Below are 24,500 nucleotides of genomic sequence, written 5' to 3'. Positions count from 1 at the left end.
CCAAGGGTAATAAAAGGAACGAGTCAACAGCGAAAAATTCCTAATGCATTTAGAAGAAAATTGGATAAAAAAAGTAAAACGCTGAATTTAGATCTCTTTTACAAAAGCAATATTTTATTTACAGTGACCAAGGGTAACAAACGAAAAACCAAAGTGGGTTTATACCAAGTACCTTGTAGGGCAGCACGAAAAAAACTATATCTATGACACATTACAAAAGTCAAAAACTGAATATAGATTTGAACCGAAGTAGCTGGCACGAGTAAATTGGTAGATTAAAAAAAACAAAAACGATAGCACGATAAAATGTAACAAAAGTTAGAAACTGGATATACATTTACGTTTTTTTTATTGTTGTTGTTTCGAGCAAAAAGTACACTGTACAGGAAAACTTAAAATTTGTTTTATAATTTTCGCGCAAGAGTATAAGTGTTCTAAATAGACCAGAGGGAAGGCAACTAATCAACCGCATCAACCACCAACTTTTGGGCTACTCTTTTCTAACCAAATAGTAAGATTTGACAGTCATTTTTACAGCTCATCTACGGCCCCAAAGTGCAAAATGCGTTTGTGGCAACGTACTTGTATTTCACCATTATGTGAGGCCTATTTTGTTTATTTCATTTGTTCTTCCAAAGAGCCTGCCATGGCCAAGTGGTTAGGGCACTCGACTCGCAAACTACGGGTCGCGGGTTTGTATCCCCCCTCACCGAACATGCTCGCCGTTTTAGCCATGTGGTCGTTATAATGTGACGGTATAATGTGTTGGTAAACGAGTAGCCCAAGAATTGGTGGTGGGTGGTGATGACTAGCTGCTTTCCCTCTAGTCTTTTACTGCTAAATTAGGGACGACTAGTGCAGACAGCCCTCGTGTAGCTTTGTGCGAAATCGAAAATCAACCAAATCTTCTATGCAGCACTGATGAGCTGTGAACTCAGCGAAGGTAGTCTGCTGCAGTGGAAGTAGCGAATCAGAGAATATTATTACGACAGCGGAAGTCACGCGACGCTGGGAACATGCGCGCTGGAGTTTCTCGAAGGATCATGAAGGCTCGAGTGCATTCGAGACGCCCTCTTTTTTTAGTATACAAGCCTGGCGAGAAAAACCAGCGTGATCGATGAGATAGCTATGCAGATAGATTGAAGATAGAGATAACCGAGTCAAGCGAACAGTAGGCACCGTAAGTAAAGTGTGAATCACTGTAATTTATAGCGTGTGTTATAAAGGTTAAGTTTAAAGTGACTGTGGAAATTCTGTGTATTACAAAGTTGTATCGAGAAAGAATAAACTAGTTTTAATTAAGAAAGGACTTGTATCGCTGAAGTTCCTCGGAAAGAATTTATACTGGAAATTAACAAACGAGCAGGTGCGCAACAATATAATAAGCTCCTATGCCATCTTTTCTTCGCTAAATTCGCGTTTTGGTGAGAGAAGAAATCGCAAAAAATAAGTAACGTGTTAATCTTCTGAATAATAATGTATAATTAATTGTGAAGATATGTCACATGTTATTGAAATATCTAAAGTATTCCAGGTTATTAATGGTTAGTAAAGGCCTATACATCAAAACAACGCTTATTCGGTGTTACATTACTAACAGGAAACCAAAAACAAACAAAAACTTCAGAGAGTTCAGATAACTGATATTTGTTGGGAAATTACTGTTACCGTGAGCAAAATATTTATACGATGATTTATTTGTAAGATTCAACAAGATACAAACGTGTTATTCTTCCAATCACCTGATAAAAAAAAGTGTACGAAAAAAGTGAATTTTCAAATGTTAGAGTTTTTTCTAAGAGCCTGATAAACATCTCGAGAATGAATCAGAGCGAGATTATACAACTGTTTTATAAGTTCAAGCTGCTAGTAAAACACTATAATCCATAAGTAAGTTTTCGTTATGGATTATTTCATAGAAAAACTTGCTCTGAGGTTGGATAAATCCTGTATAGTGCGAAGCATATCGGAAACTGAAGAAAACGGTTATGGGATGCAAAATTAAAGCTCAAAAACAAAGAAACACATTAGTTCAAACTACTCGATTTTTGAATTTATACTGCTGAGTAGGACTAATATTAAACAGAATTTACTTCCTACGGATTTGAATTAGAATATAGAGATTAAGTCATTTATTTAAACTCGGTGCTGTGTTGTTATGAATTTTCCTTTGAACGTGAAAAATGACCGATATCTGAAAATCCCCAAAACAAGGCAATTTGTTCATGGTCCAGGTGGGTTTTGTTCAGATAGTATTGAAATTTTAGGTTTACACATTGGTTATATTTTAACTTTGAAAGTTACATTTCTTACCTCTGTAGTTTTAATTTGACTTGGTAATTTCCTGAACTTGATTTCATAATAATTAAAATTTCATGTCATCTAACCATGGATTAAGTAAACTTCATGCTATTGACGCAATACGAAACTAAAACGTAATTGTCTATAACACTATAGAATTAGAAGTATGTGGAGAGTAGTTAACTCCCAAAGTTAGCAGGACACCTGGTTAGTTTCTGTTACTGCAAAGGATATCTTAAGATTCTGGTTTTCCTTGTATCATGAAAGATTTACTTGTTAGATCTAACTACAAGTCAATATTCAAAGAAATTATAATCGACGACTCATAATACGAGCTTAGTTGATCAACCAGAGTGATCTAATGTAACTATTAGGTTGAAAGCCCAATAAAAAAGGAAGCTTGAAATTAACTGGTCCTGCTAATAATGTTTTCATTTGAAAGAAGTTTCAGATCAATGTTACAATAAATTGTTCAAAAGGTAAGAAAAACAAAGAGCTCGGAATTCAAAAAGGAGTTGTTAGTTTGTAAATTAATGTTAGAATTTTTTTTTGTTTAATAAAGTTAATACCAGAACATCCTACATTTATTTTATTTTTACTTTTTTACTCGGCAATATTTAAAATAGATTTAATTAAGTACACGATCTGTGCTTAGAACTAAAAGCCAATTTCAGATCTCACAGAATAAAGCTTGTAATGACTTTTAGGCTGCTTTCCAACAATAATAGTGATGTAACGGTAGATTCCGCTTTTCGATAACGAAAGCGCTTTATTTCTTTGACTACAATTTAGCTTAACTAATTTGCTGATTGCTCTAAGTTCAGAGTAGACGATAATTGGCTAATTTCTCTCGTATATCTGTTTTTTTTTTTGGCGGAACACAAACTCATTATTCATAAAACTGAACTAAGACAAGCTTGCTAACAAATTCGCTAACTCCATAGTCAATATACTATTACACCAAACAAATGATAACCTACTCTATCCTGTTTTATGGCATTCAAATAGTTTCTAAACTCCAGAAAATTACAGATGTTGAGCTACATACTCATTACGTGACGTCAGAACTCACTATCAGACATTATAGAGAAATCTAAATTACAAAATATAGCCTATAACAGTAGCACGTTTCTTTTTTTTAATAAGGTATTATCCTCTAACCCTAAAGTTACGTAACCGTACACACAGACGCTTTTAAACATTTACCTGAGGGAAGTGGGTTGACCCTGTAGTAGAGCTTTGGATGTTGGAGCTGGCGGGCCTGGTTCGAACCCGTGCGATAGAAAAAGAAATCCTGCACTTTAGCTGTGGGTGCTTTATAAGAGTGACAGTCAGTCTCTTAGCATGTATGGTAAATGGTAGGGTGCTACTGACTGGCTGCCTCCCCTTTGATGTGTAGTTCAAATTTAGGGACGGCGACAGACAGCCTTAAATATAAAATACAAATGTATTTTTGTAAATCATGAGCACGCTACCGAACCCAAACGCTTTTATTCGTTATTATGAGTTTGTGTTTCACTCTGTGAATCAAATTATTGCAGTTCCACATAGTGCTAAACTCATTAATCATATGTTTTATTTACAGCCCCTAACCCCTGATGTGGAACCAGGTGTATTTTTTCGTAGTTGTGGGTGCTTTATAAGAGTGACAGTCAATCTCTTAGCAGATAACCTACTCTATCCTGTTTTATGGCATTCAAATCTTTTCTAAACTTCAGAACCCCCCCCCCCTTCTGTGCACGTCACCGAATCTTGTGTTTAAGAATCCTGAAGATATAAAATGTTATTGATAAGATCAATTAGCTTATACTACCTACCACCACAGTAATAACGAGGTCACATGTGAAAAGCAGTACTGAAGGACTGATTATATCGTTTACCACTGTACATCTACAAATATTACTACCAGAAACAAGAGTACAATATGGACTTCTGTGACCGAAACTTTACCATTTTATGACAGCACTTACCATCACAACCCAACATGTTTTTAATACCTTGTAGCTGGTTCGGTTTGTCTGTCGGCAAATACATAGGCAATAAAGTCACACCCAGGGAGATGATGAAGGCTTAAGTACGTCACGTGCAACTACTATACAGAGATGAAGCTAAAACAGCATTTCTCCATCTCATTACGGAGAATCAAATCATAATTCACCGGAAAGTGACTTTCGAAAACAATTATATAGACGAGTTACATCCCGGGGAGTGCCTACAGTACGGTGCTGCTGCAGGTTACTGCTTGACTGATGACATTTATTGGGAATGTATACACGTGGCATCTCGTATACGACTTTCTGCTTTCTACCCAAAAGGATTAGTTGAACGTTTGCACGCATCACGCTCATCAATGATGGTACACGCTCGCACAAGTACTCGACAGAGTTAGAAAGTGTTTAGCAAATATTCCCCTCTCGGCAGTGAAATTAAAATATTGAAGAAAAGAAGAAGAAAAAAGAAAACTAAACACGGACAACTTCCGTAAAGATATTATAAATGTAAATGAAAAATTTGATCTTTTAAGAAATATAATGACACTAGTTAAGATAAATATTGAAAATGTTCTTCATTACTGACTTCCTATTCAGTACACCTTCTTGTTACGTGGTCGTCGTCAAGATTTCTTCGGGAGGGGGGGGGGGGTGTTTCTGAAATCAATAACATATGTAGGCCTAATAAAGCCGTGAGTCAGTAGCAATAAATGGTCCATGGCTAGGTTCACGTAATATTTAAGAAACAAATCTGAAAACGAAAGAGCTATGAGTATACAATTATAAAGCCACCTTCAGGCAGTTGAAATTCAAAAGGGGTTCGTTCTCTCTCGAGGACACCCCCCCCCGACGACGCCCTCTAACATTTAAATGAAGTTTACGTATTGCAATACCTTAGAATTACGTCTTTTAACTCCTGTTTTTTCCAAGCTAGTATTGAAAAGATCCATTCTAAAAACAAACAATTTAAAGTATTCAGTATGGGTAACTGGTATTCTGCACCTAGCACCAGTACTATCCATGCTGGGTAACTGGTATTCTGCACCGAGCACCAGTACTATCCATGCTGGGTAACTGGTATTCTGCACCGAGTTACCCAGCATGGATAGTACTGGTGCTCGGTGCAGAATACCAGTTACCCAGCATGGATAGTCTGGTGTTGGTATTCTGCACCGAGCACCAGTACTATCCATGCTGGGTAACTGGTATTCTGTACCTAGCACCAGTACTATCCATGCCAGTGAGTACGCATGTGCGTTCTAAATTTCGCAGAAATCCAAGTGATATTGCGACAACTAATATATTGTTAGAGTGAATTTTTTAATCGAAACTTATTTGAAGTTAGTTACAAATTATGATGGCAATATCATTGTACAGTTTCTTCATCATCCAAAATCAATTTCAATAATAACTCATTTGAAGTTTTGTTGAATGTTATTGTTAATTCATCAAAGTAGTGAATTTCTATGTGCAGTCAATTTCTCTGCACAACAAAATCCTCAAATACATTATTATTTGGGCAGTTACATTTATAAAACAATGTGTGTAAACATTAACAGAGATGAGGGAAGATAGAAATACAATCGTGTTGGATGATTTCTTTAAATGTCACCGTTTTCGCAATAAAGTGAGCTAATTTTGGGCTAAAAGACAGTGAAAACGAGGGGGAGTGTTCTTCATTCTGGAGATCTCACATACATACACTACAGGTCTGTCTAGGTTAAATCGCTCCTACTCCGATGCTAAACTGTAGTTTTATCAGTAGAACCAGGTCCCCCCCCCCACCTGCTAATTTTGTTTTACACGAAAGCGTACGTGTGATAGTAATCAAACGACATAATCGTGAGACGAATTTATTATATATTTATTTTAATATCAACGTTTGTTTAGATTAAATTTCTATTTAGAAACATACGTACAGCTTATACTGTTAAATATGTATTGTGGAACTCCCGCCTATTCTCCAAAGTTGTAGAGGATTCTCGAGAGTAATAATCAACAATATATTGTTAAGTAATCTGAATTTTCTAGAAGGCCTCCACACGCTTATAAATATAACCAACGCGACGCGCCAAAAAAGTAGTATCTATTATTAGTTTGCTATAGTCAGTGTGCTATAAACTTCGGAAGCTATAACCGTGATTGTTATAACGCTTATCAATCGTAAAATTTCAGATATTTGACCAGGAGCATTTACAAAGTTCGGACATTACAAATCATTTAACTTTAGTGGATTGTTATTGGTCATTAGTATTTCTACGAAAACATTATATAACTTCATGGTAGAAAACTCGATGTGTGTGGCTGATGAATAACGAAGGACAAAACTAGCTAGCTTTCCGTTAAGAGAATTGTACTTACGTCAACTCGTAATTAACTTCCAGGAAGTTCCAGACTGAAAGGAAGACTTTATATTGCTTGTAGATTTGTGAAACTTTTGTTTATAAACCATTGTTTGTAATAACTATTTGTAATAATTGTTATTGTATTGTCGTGTGTATATTAAAACGTATTTGTGTGTGTATCAATCTTGTTGGCAAATATCATAAACTGACTATATATCGGCTTTTACTTAACTACTAAATCCAAAGTACAATTTAACTACTAAATTTAGATTATCAGTTAACTCAATTTCAGACCATTTGAAATTATAATACTAACAATTGGAATATATTATAATCTTCATATATACGACTGGGTCAAGGTAAATATTTTTTCTCACTCTTATATGACAAAGATAAATTAATGATGACAATTAAAGTTCGTGAAAGCATTATTTCTAAACCTATCACATACAAATAAATCTTACTTGCGGCTAAATTAGGACAATTACAATCAATGAATCTTTATTATACGAATTCTACGCACAAGTAGAATATCTAGGGTTAGCTGCATGACACACACACATAAATATATATTACAATAACTTTTCCAGCAATACATCATATTTATAGACGTAAGTCGATAGGAGATTTGAAATATTAAAAGTGAAGATGAAAATATGATGGAGTTCTATTTTTATTATTAATTTATTGACATCATGAATTTAAAACAGAATATCTGGCAATATTTTGTTAGGTCTTCGAAATGAGCCTGATGATGCTATGAAGCAGTGTGTGTGTGTGTGTGTGTGTGTGTGTGTGTGTATTACCCTTTGCTTTTGAGAAGGTGAACAAGAGAATTTTCTTGTAATAGTAACTGAAATAATTATTGGATCTAAATTATTTTTAAAATTCTCGTTTCATTTATTGAAGTTAGATTATTGGAAGACAGAGGAAAGGCCGGGGAATGAAGGGAAAAAAATATTGTACGAGTATGAATATAGGAAAAAGATTAGGGGGTTAGAAGGGGAGCACAGGAAATATTTTCCTACGATTTTTAAGGCATTTTCCGCGAAATGATACGTCTGACTTTATGCTCAGTCTCATGAAAACAGATACGAATTAAAAGCAGCGAAGAAATAAACATTGAAAAACCCGTGCCCATGAACTAAATTTACCATTTTAAATAAGGTTTGATGAAAGTATTTTACAACAGCCTAACCTGAAGTGGCATTACATGAAATCAGTCTCGAAACGTGACAGAAGTCAATTTCAATTTAAGTTATAAACTTTTATTATAAAATACTGAAGAAAACGCCAATAAACCTAAAAGATACGTCACGTTCTGAGTGTTTTCATCGCTTAATCTTCATTCTTGTTCGACCTTTAAGAATCTATACGTTACGTTATAGTGTACGAATACACTTCAAACACGTTGGTGGAATATCTTACAGTGGTACAAGTACACTTAAACTACGTTGGTGGAATATCTTACAGTGGTACAAGTACACTTAAACTACGTTGGTGGAATATCTTACAGTATTACGAATACACTTAAACTACGTTGGTGGAATATCTTACAGTATTACGAATACACTTCAAACACGTTGGTGGAATATCTTACAGTGGTACAAGTACACTTCAAACACGTTGGTGGAATATCTTACAGTGGTACAAGTACACTTCAAACACGTTGGTGGAATATCTTACAGTATTACGAATACACTTGAAGTACGTTGATGGAATATCTTACAGTGTTACCCACCAACGTAGTTTAAGTGTACTTGTACCACTGTAAGATATTCCACCAACGTACTTCAAGTGTATTCAATATCTTACAGTGTTACGAGTACACTTGAAGTACGTTGGTGGAATATCTTGCAGTGTTACTGAAGTACTCGGAATGGTCACTGTTAACAAATGTTCATGTCACAGTGTTATGAATTACAGAAAGCACAATAATAAGCCTATAGACTGCTGTGTCTACTCACAGGTGTCATAGAAAAAGAACCCCGTAGAACGCTGACTACTCTGGTGCCACAAACAGTTTGCAGTACGCTACGACTACACACCAGTGACATATAAACAGCATGAACGCTGTGCCTACTAACTGGTGGTATAAACTGACATACTGGAATAATACCAGTACTACTACCAGGAATGTTGAAACCTGTGGTGTAAAACGTGTTAAGAAGATGTGAGTACTCGTAGTAAACATCAAAACACTTAGAACGTGAAGTGCTTACACTGGAGGTATACAAGTTAACCCGTTAGAGCACTGCGAGTACTTAAACTGGTGTAAGGTACATCACCTATACATTATTACATTAAAATGCATTTTTAAATCAACAAAAAGCTAGATTTTTTAAAAGAAGTTGTGATGTAAAGTTGCTACATATACAAGTTTTCCAAAATACAGTTACATCTCAGAAATGCAGACCCAACTTGTAGAAAATACAAGCCACATGTCTAAATGTTATTCCAATTTATTTTTAGATTTCAGCACCCCTTCCCCAATATCAAGTGCCACGTTTTTATTAAAATATACAATGTGTACAGACTTATTTGGTTTTCAAACTGAATAGTTACGTGAGGCTAGAAGTAGTAGGGAAAATTAAGTTAAATACACATTGCTACTTCATGCATACATCGTCTCCCATAAACTACAACGTTTCTGCTACATGTGAGTAATTTGAAACGAAACACTCTACAGAAGGAAAATATTTAGGGTATTAGAAAAACATTCACGGAGTAGTGAGATGTTTATCTAAACATAAAATATTGAAATAAAAAAGTACAATTTCACAAAATTACAGACTATATAGTGTTGCGTCAGCGAGGTCACGTGACTAGTATCACGCCACCTGTTTCTAGAAATATTCTGTTCCTTCAAGAATGCCCTAGCATTTACTAGATATGTGTTAGTCTTGTATATATAAGACGTTCACAACGTGACGGGACAACAAAGGTAATGAGTAATTGAACTGCAGTCAGAGAGAATATTGTTATGCGCGTTAGAAGTTCTTTGAGAATTATAGCGTTTGTTACAGAGCGACTGTTGAAGTTGAGTGTATCGTAAAGTTGTATTCGGAAAGAATAAACCAGTTTTATTTAAGAAAGGACTTCTGTCGCTAAAGTTTCGTCGGAACGAAGTTACGGAAAATTAATTAACCAACGAACAGAGACGTAACAATATGTATTACGTCTACAACCTAATTTCAAAACTGATAATTAAGCTACATATATAAAAATACACACGTCAAGATATTGTGTATTGATTAACAGTATTATCTTTTTTTATCATTAAAATCAAGCGTGTATAATAAATACCAGTCACCATTATATACTATACTACACGACAGCTAACGAGAGTCAATCAAAACACCTTTTCCTTGAGTACTGTCGCTTATTTAACCAACCACTCAGTAACCGTTTTCCAGTAAGATGACATGTCCCTGTTTGAGTTCACAAGTTATAAGAAACTTTCATTTGTCACAGATGCAAACTGTACTTTTTAGCCTATATAAACAACGAAGCATTAACTGTTTATAAATGTAAGAGACAGAATTCATTCATCACTCACGCACTTATTCAGTAAACAATATGAACATGCAAAGATGCGCGGATAATCATTTCAAATTAGTGATGTTTATCATAGGAACAAACAAGGGACTTATGAAGCTGAACGTGACCGCGTGCAGATTCTCAACAACTTTAATTTTATATTTAAAATATAAAAAGTATTATTTTCATTTCCTTTATAAAAAAAATTCCTTCAGATGTAGGAGAAGTGATGAGCCACTTGTTATTTATTCTACCAAGATTGAGTAACAACAAAAAGTTAACATTTTCGATAGTAAATCAACAAATTGTTCGAATATACGATAAAACGTGGCACAGAAGATACAGTGATACAACCGGCGTAGAAGGTGCGGTGGTTTAAATATTCACGTTTATTAATAAACAGTTGCACGTATTTGAGTATTTATTAATGAGGCATATATTTAAATTAAGTATAAATTATTAGTTAAAAACTACTGTTACGTTTAATTCAGTATACAACGTTTAACTGTTGCGCAATTACAACGAGTAATAATTATTTGAATAGATGGGCACTTGAAGGTCCCTCTCACCCCCATACCTTCCCTTCTTCCCAATAACTAACCCTTCATGTCTCATAGTAAAAGTTAAGATCCGCCACCATGAAAGAATAAATAGGTCTCAACAATGTTTACATAAGAATGAATATAAGCTGGGATGGACGTGAAAATCATTCTTATAACCCACACACGCGTTATCCCGCCCACGTCAATAAAGTATTTAACTATGAAACGTCTATATGTTGTTTTACTTCCCACGAGAAAACAGTTGTGGGTGTAAAACCTACACCGTCTGGCTAAAAATAATCAGGTTTTCCTAAGCACGCTAACTACAGTACAAGAAGGGTTGTCAGAAAATTTTACTTGCTTATCAAACTGTTGAACGTGAGTTAACACAAGTAAAGGCAAGGATGACGAAGGATTGCCAGAAAAACTTTACTAGCTTATCAGACTGTAAACATGAGTTACCACAAGCACAGACATGGATGATGAAAGGTTGCCAAAAATTTTTACTAGCTTAGCAGACTGTAAACGTGGGTTACCACAAATACAGACAAGGATGACGAAAGGTTGCCAGAAACCTTTACAAGCTTATCAGACAGTGAACGTGGGTTAACACAAGTACTGGCAAGGATGACGCAAAGTCGACTCATACCTGTATTAAAACTGCTTGTCTCTCTGGAAGAAAAACGGGTTAAGCTGGTTTAAATCGCCGAAGTGGCCATTCGTCCTTGTCTGAGTAATACAGTCGACCTCGTTGATCTCCTTCGAAGGACGTGGAAACTGGATATCTAAACGTTCCGTGAACTATTCTACTCTCTCTCTCTCTCAGACAACGAAGTGTACAACTGATATGACCATAAGTAATCTATCAACTGAACAGACAACTAACTACACAGTATACAACACTGCGAACATGTGGTCGACAGACGACGCTGTATCGGCTTCCGAGTCGTTGTCTGTTAGTTCTAGATTCAAACCGTCATTTCATTGGATAAGCTTAGCACGCGCGCAGAACACCTACCAATCAATGGCGACAACTGAACTGACGACTAATATTGGATGTCTATAAGAACCATTTCAGAAATACAGTTAAATTTTAGAAAAAAAAAGTGAAAAAACAATTTGAGCTTTATAGTAGAGACATTATAGAACGTTAATGGGTAATGAAGAAAAAAAAAACCTTAATATAAGTTTAACATAACAGCAAATGTACAACGTTTCGACAAGGTTTTGTCATCATCAAGCCGTCTCCAAGCATTATTAGTCTCAAAGTGGGTTCCTCGTCATCGAATTATAGAACGTTGTAATGCAAACAAAACGTCAACGCTTTATATGAACTAAGCGCTACTTCCACTTTCAGCATTCTTATTTGTATGTCTGGCAATATCGTTTCATCAGAAAGCAACTCAGTAGAGCGCATGCCTCCGCCACACAGCGTTGATCATGTTCGCCTCTCAAAAACATATGAAAATGTGTCAGTTTGTACGTCGTTATCAACGGACACGGACTATTTTTGGCTGGACAATGAATAATAATATTCTACATATGTCCACCAAGTTTAATCAAAATCCGATCATGTTTGACTGAGTTATAGAACAAAAAATAATGTGAAAAATCGCCCCCCCCCCATGTTAACAGATAGGGATTTTTTTTATATTTTCGTGATTTTGCTGTTACCTTAACCCTCCAAAAACTAATCTCTTCTAAGTTGGGTCATAATCCAAATGCATACCAATTTTCGTCCAACTCCATTCAGCCGTTTTCAATAAATCTTGCTGACTAACACACAGTTGAAAACATAACCTCCTCCCACCTTAGGCGGAGGTAATAATGCCAGTCTTCCAAAACAAAGTTTCGTGATAAATTTATCACTGAGGTAAGTGACTGTGTAGAAGCTCACTGTTTTGAAATATCATAAACAGATAAAAATTGATCTTCTACCAACAGCATTGAAATAAGTTAAATATCATAATGAAGAGCTATTATATTCGCGATAAAATAGGATACAGCCAGATTTTTATAGGGGGGAACTAGGGTTAAAAATAAAACAAATGTTGGTGTTCTTTCACTGGAATTGAAATAAAGTGTAACAACTCATTATGTTGAAATGTCACAAACAGAAAAAAAAACAAAAAACATCGATATATTGCCACTAGTATCTATAACTCTTGATCTAGTACAAACAGTAAGAGTTTCTGCTCTGTATTCAGTAACTAGTGTTGTACAGTTGATGGCTGACTCCTAGGAGATTAAGACGTTGAATTATTGTGCATAATGGCATTTCCTTTGAAAATTTGTTTAAACGTCCAATATTTTTCAATAATTCGATTTCCACGATTACAAGCAGTACTGTAATAAGAAAAGGATGAAAGTGTAATAAACCACAGGAGCCAGACGTGTACTTATCTAGTTATATCACAGTCCCATCATTCTTCCCAGCATCTCAAGCCACAATAGAGATGTTCATGATGATAAGGAAGGAAACCAGAACAGGCTGGAAGTGATGTCCGTGTGTTTGCTGGAACAACCACAAATCCCTTTAGTTTTACATCCTTGCTGCTGAAACTAACAAAACGCGAGTGTAGTACACCCGACAAGCAGGAATATTTTTTGGTTGTTTGTGTGTGTGTTTATGAAATTTTTATCTTATTCCATAGATTAGAACCAAACTTAGAGAAATATATTGTATTAGATATTTGTGTAATAAAGTCAAAGTTAAATGGCACAGTGAAGAGAAAAATGGCTGTTATATCCGTGATAAAACAAGATACAGTCAAATTGTTATGGGAGTGGGGGAACTAGGGGAAAAAAGAAAACAGACTGCAGCCCCTTATGATCACTTCTCTCACGTTGTTTCACTTTATATCCCTGTGGTTCGTAGTTTATTATTATATAATTCAGGCCATATAAAACAAGAAAAGTAAGCCAAAGAAAAACGTTCTAAAACCCTCTAGATCCTAACAATACATTTAGTAATTAAATGACGTCAGCTTTCCAGTACACATAGTTCACGTTATCAGGAATCTCCACTTTTACAACATGGTTCACTGAAGTCCTGAGCTTCTCAGCGTTTCAACCAAACGTCATTATCAGAAAAAATAATCAACATCGTTAAAATACTAAAATAATTTTCAATATATTGAATACAAATTACATGAGCAACTGATTAAAATGTTCCCACAGATCAGCTGTGGATAACTTTGCTTAAAGATTACAGTGCTTGTCTTAGTGGTTATTGCCAAACAGAGAGAAAAGAAAACCGAACTTGACTGCTTTCGCCATTTTTACACGGTTTACGTTTCGTTAATTGCCTTTGTAACCAGATGACTTGTAATTGAAATGGGCTTAATGTTGAAACGTCTCACACACATTACTTTCGTAAAGATCTAGAATGTGCGAGTTAAATACCACAATAATTAATATATAAACAAAAACATCTTCGTCAGTATTCCACTTGGTTAAAAAATCAGGGCCAGGCGTGGCCTAGTGGTTAGCTGCTCGGATTGTGAATTTCGTTTTTTTATTGCTCAAGTTCGGTTACCACCAAAACGTGCTTCGCATGTTAGGGCTCTAGGTGCGCTATAAGAGCGACAGTCAAATCCCACTATTCTACTAGACAACAGTTGGCAGTGAGTGCTGTTGACTACCGCATATAACCTCTATTATTTGAAAATTAGAAACGACTATATGCAGATAGCCCTTTGTATAGCTTTGCGTTAAAATTCTGAAAACAAACAAACAAAAAACTATTCTTGATTGCATATGGTTATAAAAGAAACAGATGACTTATGATCAACTGAAAATTATAACTTGATTTATGTTTTTAGGCCACAATAGCCAAAAGAAGCAAAAAAAAACACCTTTTTTTTCTTGTGATAACAACAGAGACCAAAGGAAGCAAAAAGCACCCTTTTTTCTTGTGATAACAACAGAGACCAAAGGAAGTAAAAACACCTGTTTTCCTTGTGATAACAATAGAGACTAAAGGAAGTAAAAACACCTGTTTTCCTTGTGATAACAATAGAGATTAAAGGAAGCAAAAACACCCTTTTTCTTGTAATAACAACAGAGACCAAAGGAAGCAAAAATACCCTTTTTTCTTGTGATAACAACAGAGGCCGGAATACTTATTCTCCTTCCAAAGCACACAATCATCTGGAATTCAATAATCCGATTTTCAAAAGATACAGGATTTCCAGGTCTACAAGCTTGCACACAACTAACTAACAGAAACTCATTCTTTTGCAATATCATAGCAGCTTAACTGGCACAACTGCTTATGAGACTTTACAAGACCAGAAAAACTTGATTGTCTCAGGACCAGATGGAACTTTACTCTCACAACAGAATATACATATATAAAGGCAACAAAATAACGTAAACACGAATATCACTGCGTAATATATATATATATCCGTTATGATAATAAGTTGAAACCAGGACCGATAACGATATTTCGATATTTAATTCATTATTGTTTTATAGTGCTGATTTAATCGCCTATTAACAATTAATGTAATCAATAGTTTGTAAGCTATATATACACACACACACACACACACACACACACATATAACAAGATTCAGAAAAACGTGTACCAAGGTTTGCCACTAAGTGGGTGTTTAATAAAAACGCGTAACAAGGCTTGCCACTAAATGAATGATTCACAAAAACGCGTAACAAGGCTTGCCACTAAATGGATGTTTCAGAATAACGTGAAGCAAGGTTTGCCACTAAATGGATGATTCAGAAGAACGTATAGCAAGGTATGCCACTAAGTGGGTCTTTAATAAAAACGTGTAACAAGGCTTGCCACTAAGTGGATGTTTCAGAAGAACGTGTATCAAGGTTTGCCACTAAATGTATGTTTCAGAAGAACGTGTAGCAAGGTTTGCCACTACATAGATGATTCAGAATAACATGTAACAAGGCTTGCCACTAAATGGATGTTTCAAAAGAGCATGTAACAAGGTTTGTCAATAAATGGATGTTTCATAAGAACGTGTAACAAGGTTTACCAATAAATGGATGTTTCAGAAGACCGTGTAGCAAGGTTTGCCACTAAATGGATGATTCATAAAAACATGTAACAAGATTTGCCACTAAATGCATGATTCATAAAAACGTGTAACAAGATTTGCCTCTAAATGGATGTTTCAGAAGCACGTGTAATAAGGTTTGCCACTAAACGTATAATTCAGAAGAACGTGCAACAAGGTTTGCCACTAAATGCATGATTCATAAAAACGTGTAACAAGATTTGCCACTAAATGGATGTTTTAGAAGCACGTGTAATAAAGTTTGCCACTAAATGGATGTTTGAGAAGAACGTGTAACAAGGTTTGCCACTAAATTACTGATACGGAAGAACATATAACAAAATTTAATCATTTTTGGAGACGGCTTGAATGGGTACTGAAGAAAACTATATTACAAATGTATGTTTCGATAAGCTTACGTTACCATCAAGGTTTAATTCAAATTGAATTTTAAGGTAGGAGATATAGCAAGTTTTAATATTAACATGACCACAAACAAGGGCTAAGTTAACACTACCTAGTCATAACATGACATAAAAAGATTTAAACAACTTATGTCTAGAATTAGAACGTACATAAAGGTTTCACACTAAATAGTTCCTTCAGTGAGATGTATTTCATGTTTAATACTAGTGGGATCTAACCTAGACATACATTTGACCTAAAGAGTAATATTTTGAAAGAGGTAACACAAAACTGATTCTCCGGCAAAACTATTAAGTAATGATGCATGTCTGAAACCAATATACGACGTGTAGCTGTTTGTATAAATTGTTGCTAAATACCACATCTAACAGGGTAAAACAAATTAAACAACATTACATGAAATAATCGTAACATGGTGATATGTATAGAGCCAGAAAGCCCTGGATACGTATTATTCTTCCACATGAAAACTATGCAAAAAGCCTTCGATAGGTATTACTCCGCCATTTGAAAACTTCACAGAAAGCCCTGGATATGTATTACTCCGCTACTTGAAAACTATTGTTACGTCTCCGTTTGTTAATTAACTTTCCGTAACTTCGTTCCGACTAAACTTTAGCGACACAAGTCCTTACTTAATAAAACTGGTTTATTATTTCCGAATATAACTTTACGATACACTTAATTTCAATATTCGCGCTAAAACAAACACTATAACGAACGAACGTTAACTTCAACAATACCCTGTGACTGCAGTTCAATTACTCCCTATCTTCACACACAATACATTATCTCGTCACGTTGTCACCCTCTTTTATATACCAGACTACGCTATCTAGTAAATGATAGGGCATTTATGAAGGAACAAGATAGTTCTAGAAACTAGAGGGCGTGAGAATAGTCACGTGATCTCGATGACGCAACACTATACTGTTTTAATAGGCAGTTAAGCTAATCTTTTGTCACCTCTTACTTTTCGTCCGCTTTTATAACCGATTTTATTAACGGTCACATTCTCAGGTTTCAATTAAATTATAATTTTCATTCAAATCCCAGCGAGTTTATTTTATTCTAACATCTGAGAAAGTACATTATATTCAGACACAAATTTTAGACGTAAACAATAAAGCACAAGAAACAAGTATGTCTACAAACTAGTTAAATCTTGCAAATATATATATATATACAGAGTTCTTGTATAATAGTATATACAATACTTCCTTAGTGTATTTGCATCAGATACATGTATTTTCGCCTGTTTCTTCGGTTTTTATAGAAGACAAACAATATCACAAGCTAATATTTTAATAGCATTTAAAATGAACAGCTCGCAATAATTTTATCTAAAGTATTTGTAATAAGCAGTCAAATATTTCAACCATCGAAAAGCAAACAAACAACTAACGTTGTTCAATCTTTTACTGAAATGCATCACAACAAGGAACATCATATAACGTATTTGTAATAAGTAGTCAAATATTTCAACCATCGAAAAGCAAACAAACAACTAACGTTGTTCAATCTTTTACTGAAATGCATCACAACAAGGAACATCATATAACGTACTTATAATAAGTAGTCAAATATTTCAACCATCGAAAAGCAAACAAACAAGTAACGTGTGGTTCATCCTTTTACTGAAATGTATCACAACAAGGAACATCATTTAACAACGACTTGGCAACACGCGAAATATGCTTTTCTCGTTTATTCTTCGTTCACTAACAGTGCATTCAACTTTTCAAGAGCCCTTAGGCCGAGAATAGTACATACCATTACGTAATCTGAGAAATTGATTTTATTCAAATATAATAAGAAATATGATGAAATAGAGTCCGGTTTAACGTTGTGTTCTTTCCGGCAAGTTTACAAGCACAAACTAAGTTCTTAGAATTAAAACACAGCATTTTAGTCTATAATCCTTTATGTTACAGGATATGTGTCTCTACCATGTAATTACAAAGATTCGAGTGGATTGTGTGTCTGGAGTGGTTCTGTTCGCTACGTCTTACTGTTTTGTCCTCGAGACCATAATAATCATCTTTAATTCCGGAGCTAGATATTAAAGTTTAAAGCTGCTCAAGAACAACATTACAAATACCTGTTCACCCTCTGAGTATAAACAATTAAGATATAATTCCGTGTTTAAAAAAATCGAATTCGTCATATTCATCATCTAAAATATATATAAGTATTAAACTTTGGAAGTTTATTTTCATGTGGTCCCGAGGTTGAATCATGCTTTGTTTCTAGAATTGTTCAAGGTTATACAAGAAGTAGATTTTCAAATTCGATTACTAGGAACCCACTTTGAGACTAATAATGCTTGGAGACCGCTTGAATGGGTAATGAAGAAAAACTTTAATATAAAACGTTGTACATTTACTTATATTAAAGTTTTTCTTCATTACCCATTCAAGCCGTCTCCAAGCGTTAGAAGTAGATTTTGTTGTTTGGTGTAGCTTTTAAAAATCGAACTACAAGGAAACACGGTCTACTGAGAAAGTCGTAAAACAGAAAGAAGGAAGAAGAGAAGACGAACCAAGAAAGACAGAAAGTGTACAATCAGCAACTATCAGCTATTTACTGATATAAGACGCAACTACTATTTTGGAAGGCAGTCGAATTTTTGGGATGAAAAACAAATTAAACGTTGTTTGCACTAGAACAAAATTCAGTTAAAATGTCCTCTACATCTCTACCAATATTTCACGTTAATTTTCATATTTTTACAGAAAACTAAGTGTTTCAGTCGTATTCAAACAGTAAGTTGTAATGAAAAGAACTTTCTCTGAATATTCGCTTTCGCTTTAAAAACATAACGAGTGCAAGGTGAAATACGTAATCATAAGCACTTTTAACATATATTTTATCGATTCGAACCATCTTGCGAGGTGAAATCAGTGTTTGTACTTAACTGTTGACCGTATTGCAGTGAAAACGCACTAACTGCTTTAAACATCTGTAAATGTTAAGTTCACTTTTCTATCCAATACCAACACACTTATAAACAACAATTGTAACCTTAACAAAGAAGTTACATACCTACGTGAAATGTTTACATACCTACGTGAAATGTTTACATACCTACGTGAAATGTTATCGTTTCCATGTAATTTAATTCTTCTCTCGTATTACTTTATCTTATTCCAACATGAGAATTCGTATACTTGTACATTTCCCTCTGTCAGCAGTCTCACACTGTCCAGGTGACCTTTTATAGCAGGTTGGACAGTGTGAGACTGTTGACAGTGTGAGACTGTTGATAGAGGTGAGTTTATATACTCCAACCTGCTATAAAAGGTCACCTGTATATAAACTCACCTCTATCAACAGTCTCACACTGTCCAACCTGCTATGATAAACGGCTTCATGTAAAGCTGTTCCTCGTAACGTGGACCTATTAATGTCAATTCCTGCCCGAAGTAGCAATCTGTGTAAAGGAGAAATTGAAACACGAATCTTTCATTGTACAACATCAGCGCTTAACAAAATGCTACAAAATTACACGAATGATTCGTGTTCAAAAATTCTTAATATTACTTGCCGAAAATTTCTCTCAGTGTGAAATGATTCAACCGGTTTCAGGTGGGACAACTTCCTGTAAATATAAATACTTCGTTGTTCAATATTTTAAAGTGTGCGACTTTATGCATTTTTAAAGACAAATTGTTGATAGAAAGTACTGTCACCAGCGTATCAGCGCCACTACTCGCTCTCGTATGGCTACGCTTCTTTTTGTACCAGTCTTTAGGAACATATATTTCGATGTAATCTGTACAGTACCAACTTTACTACTCCATGCATCATGTACAATGCTGGCTCTCAGTAGTCGTCGACAAGTTTAGATTTATAGAGGTAAAATCCAGGGTTCGATCCCCTGCAGTCGAAGATCTCAGGTAGCTCTTTGTGTAGCTTCACGGTAAAAACAAAAGAAAAAAAAGCTTTTCCTCGAAGTTTGTTGTGATTTTTGCGCCATCTGGCGAATAGTATTGTCACTAGAAAGTTAAATATCCAGATTTATATTTTGTATATATCTTTTCATTCCGTAAAAGGAACAAAAATAACTAAGTACTAATATATTCATATTTGTTGATGATAGCTAGGAACAGAAACTTGCTGTGTTATCGATAGCTCATGTTTACATGCTACATAGCTGCCTTGAATATTTTAAAATAGGTATTTTTATATTTTAGCTGCTAAATTCTATTTCTTATTCTTTTTCTCAGCCGTTGTTTTCTTTATACAAGTAAACTTATCTTCTGATTAGCAAATATAATTTTCTAAAGACTAACTAGATAAAAATTCATCTTAGCCAAATGTACACGAACATTACTAACTACCGACATGCTGTAATTAATTTAAAAAATCGTACCGTTCGAATTGGGCCAAATATACTTCGATCCTTCAGTAACAAAGTCCATTACTCCTTGATTAATAAGTATTGGTTTATGCCGTTGTATGCTTATGCCATGAGCATCCATTCCTGGCGGTTATGTAAACATCAAGATTTACATTCTCATTATTATTATTATTACTGTTGATATGAATATCTCCAACACAAAGACAATTTCTATCTTTAACGTTCTTTTGGCTATTTGCCATCTGATCACCAACCAGTAAATCGAATAGATATAATTAGTTAGTCCAGTTTTTGTAACGCCCCCTGTGACGTTGATTTATGAGCTGGTTTATCATTAGTACCGCTGTAAGTGTACCATTCACTTCTGTTTAATCACATGCCAGATAATTGTTGGGTAACTTCTACATATTACACTAGAGATCACAAATAAGAAATAAAATTAATTAAGCTTAGAAGTCCGCTTTTAACAGGAATTTCCAGATATAAATAAAGATTACCTAATAACATCACGATGACCATTTCTGGCAGCTAGATGAAGGCACGTGGTTCGATTATTATCCAGTATGTCTTGCGGGTTCTCAGCCAATAAGGAGTGACAATGGTTAGCATTTAGAAGAACTTCCACTACCTGAAAGGATCATCATGAAAATTGGCCATTTCACGTTCTCTGGTGTTAAATACTAGCCCATATAGTATTGTATTTGCAAGCAAGATATATAAAACTATGATAAAATACTCTCTACAACTAGGGGCGTCGAGAGCCAGCCTAAGCTCCGGGGTCAGTAACATCATCGGGACCCCATTTCTTTCTATCTATTAACTTTTGCCGATTTTTCATAAAAGAAATTTAGGTGACAAATTTTTTCATGAATGCATGAAAAAAAGAGTAGCTATTTTAGCTGATTAAGTAGTATGCATTTCTAGTGAGCTTCGGAATATCCCACGGGCCAGCTGCTCTCCTCGTCAGCCCTGCCTACAACCATAATACTGCAATCGTTAAAGTTTTCTCAATGAACAAATTAAAAGATAATAGTAATTTGTAAAGTTATAACTACATTAACAAGAAGAGGGTAAAATTACATCAATCACCCATTAGATCATCGTTACGAAAATCAGACACCTGGAGATCAGCCATGTGATCTGAAACATTAACTTGTCAGTATGCCATATAATAATAGTTTCGTACAGTCTCGTCAAGCAGCTAGAGAAGCGTGCTTTGTTCACAAATCAGTCCAGAAAAGGTTACTCACACTGGTGCACAAACGCGTCAGGAGGACTTTAAATGACATTTGGACAAGGACGGGTGGGATGGGGGGGGGGGGGGCAGTAGCTACGAAAGAAACAATCCAATGACAGTTTAGTTGCTTATTCTCTTATTAATATCGCCCACAGTGCTAACAGCAACAACAAAAACCAATACCCAGCAGATATTTCTATTATTGTCATCAAAACCTATAAAGTCATATACTTGAAGATAGCTTTTATATGCAAAAACATCTGTTAGCTGAGTTCTTGCACAGATCTTAAAATATAACGTTGATAAATGGAAACATCGGCACATGTAGATATGTAGATCTTGAAAGTCGACTTATTCAAACTTGAAAATACAGCGTTGAAATATCTGCTGAAGCTTTTCGCCAGACACTAATCATAGCAAAACCGTCTGGAAAATGATCTATAGGAAATAGTACAGCTTATAAAATGAGTTCTTTGCCTCTAAACAGAATTCCTATACAATCTGCACATCCTTCAGTAGGTCTGTGACATTTCCTGATTGGCTTAAGGACATGACAATCAGTGATTGCCTTACCGGCCTACGTTGATCTGACGATGTTTCTGTTTATCAACGTTATATTTTAAGATATGTGCAAGAATTCAGCTAACAGATGTTTCCGCATATAAAAGCTATCTTCAAGTTTCGTACACCAAAAAAAAAAAACATTTCAAAGTCATATACGCAAATTAGATATTACGCCACAGCGTCAGGCCCATTGAGGTCAGCTTTCTTGGCAAAGGCCTTGTGTAAAACGAAGGTCTCCTGAATGTAGGTTATAGATCTCAACTAAACAGATGCACAGCCTTGTTTGTATAAACCTTTCTAAAATAATATAGTCAAAAAGCTATCCAGTTGTAACTAGAACCTTCTGTAGTCGCTTGAATAAAACATAAATACAACACTACTGACAATGAAAGTTATGTTGAAGCAGCATTTGCTCAAATACTCTGATAAAGGAACAAAAATACATTTTACTAACCTTGTACCTCCCAAACTCACAGGCCAAATCTAAAGAGGTTTTATGTTCGTGATTTCGTTGAGTTTGATTAGCACCATGACGTAGCAGTGCGCATGCCTGAAAACGGATTTCAGAAAGTATTAGTGATTGTACTATCAAACATTTAGTAGGGTTAAGTATATTAAAGTTTAAACGGTCACAGAAACGAGAAAATCACGATACATTAATGATGAAAATTTAACACGAAAAAATATAAACCACGACAAATTAAAAAAATATATAAATATTTTGTAGTGTCTGTTATTGTTGTTTTTCAAATCACAATCTGATGTTTCACTCATACGATTTAAAAAAAAATAGATGACCCAAAGTTTGAATTACCACGTGCACGTGACCATGTTGACACGCGAAATGAAGAGGTGTTTCACCGTGATTGGTTGGTTCATTAACAAAAGCGTTAGACTGAAGAAGTAATGTTACTGGTTCCAGTTTCCCCTGCCACACTGCATAATGAAGAGGCCTCATTCCTGTTAAAAACAATTGTAATAATAATAATAACGAATAAAATAGAATGTTTTACACGCTAAACGGCAGATATCAAAAGAGGAAAAAGCCTATAAAGATTTAACTTAAATGTTAATCTATATGAAACCCTTATTCCAAACTGTTCCACCATGCATGTACTAAAATACAGTGAAAACAGCATACAAATAGCTTTATGACAATCCATGCTAGAGTGTACATCCAATAATGAGTCGTGTTATTAATCCTTAAGTTCATTCTTATGTGTAAAGAATTTAACCAAAACTGGTAATAATTACAATTCACTTATTTCATATAATTCACGCCATAACAGTTGTTGATGCAAGTGATGATATAAATAGCACCTTGACAACTATTGTCTGTCGTGTACCCCCCCCCCCCCTGGCATGATAAGCCCTGATATTTTAAGAAAGGTCTCATCGCACTGGATATGGCAGATATAGTTTGTTTGACTTGAAATATTCTTCTTTGCTTTCACCCATAGATTTAGAATCCCTTAATGTGGTACCTAACCACCGTACTTTAAACATGATAAGCTGCATAACCTTACATCAGATGTGGGAAGAGATCTGTCAATCCATACTGACTTAAACATCCAAAGTTATGCCGCCTTGAACATACTAAACTATGTCACCTTACACGCGCGAAACTAGGATGTCTATTACAGGAAAATGAGTGACGATTTATCAAATTGTACCAACCTGTATACACATTTCATTTTAGCTGCGTGACACACTGTACTATACAAATATTAAACTGTACCAATCTGTGTACACATTTTATTTTAGCTGCGTGACAAACGTCACACCATACTATATAAATATCAAACTGTACCGATCTGTGTACACATTTCATTTTAGCTGCGTGACAAACGTCACACCATACTATATAAATATCAAACTGTACCGATCTGTGTACACATTTCATTTCAGCTGCGTGACAAACGTCACACCATACTATATAAATATCAAACTGTACCGATCTGTGTACACATTTCATTTCAGCTGCGTGACAAACGTCACACCATACTATATAAATATCAAACTGTACCGATCTGTGTACACATTTCATTTTAGCTGCGTGACAAACGTCACACCATACTATATAAATATCAAACTGTATCGATCTATGCACACATTTCATTTTAGCTGCGTGACAAACGTCACACCATACTATATA

General features: G+C 35.1%; 1 protein-coding gene across 1 annotated transcript in view; it reads right to left on the bottom strand.

The window, feature by feature from the left end:
• The window catches only part of LOC106458368 (caskin-2-like), a 149,781-nt gene that overhangs the window by 123,579 nt on the left and 1,702 nt on the right, over window positions 1-24,500 (bottom strand). Inside the window, exons 2-5 of the mRNA XM_022384557.1 lie at window positions 23,160-23,305; window positions 22,800-22,895; window positions 21,042-21,172; window positions 19,506-19,614 (exon numbers count right to left, since the gene is read on the bottom strand). Of these exons, the coding sequence (XP_022240265.1) occupies window positions 19,506-19,614; window positions 21,042-21,172; window positions 22,800-22,895; window positions 23,160-23,305 (482 nt within the window). The remainder of the gene's footprint in view (window positions 1-19,505; window positions 19,615-21,041; window positions 21,173-22,799; window positions 22,896-23,159; window positions 23,306-24,500) is intronic.

The sequence above is a fragment of the Limulus polyphemus genome, unplaced genomic scaffold, assembly GCF_000517525.1.
Source record: "Limulus polyphemus unplaced genomic scaffold, Limulus_polyphemus-2.1.2 Scaffold452, whole genome shotgun sequence".
Classification (NCBI taxonomy): Eukaryota; Metazoa; Arthropoda; class Merostomata; order Xiphosura; family Limulidae; genus Limulus; species Limulus polyphemus.
The sequence above is the reverse complement of the archived record's forward strand: the minus strand, read 5'-3'. Positions and strand labels throughout refer to the sequence as shown.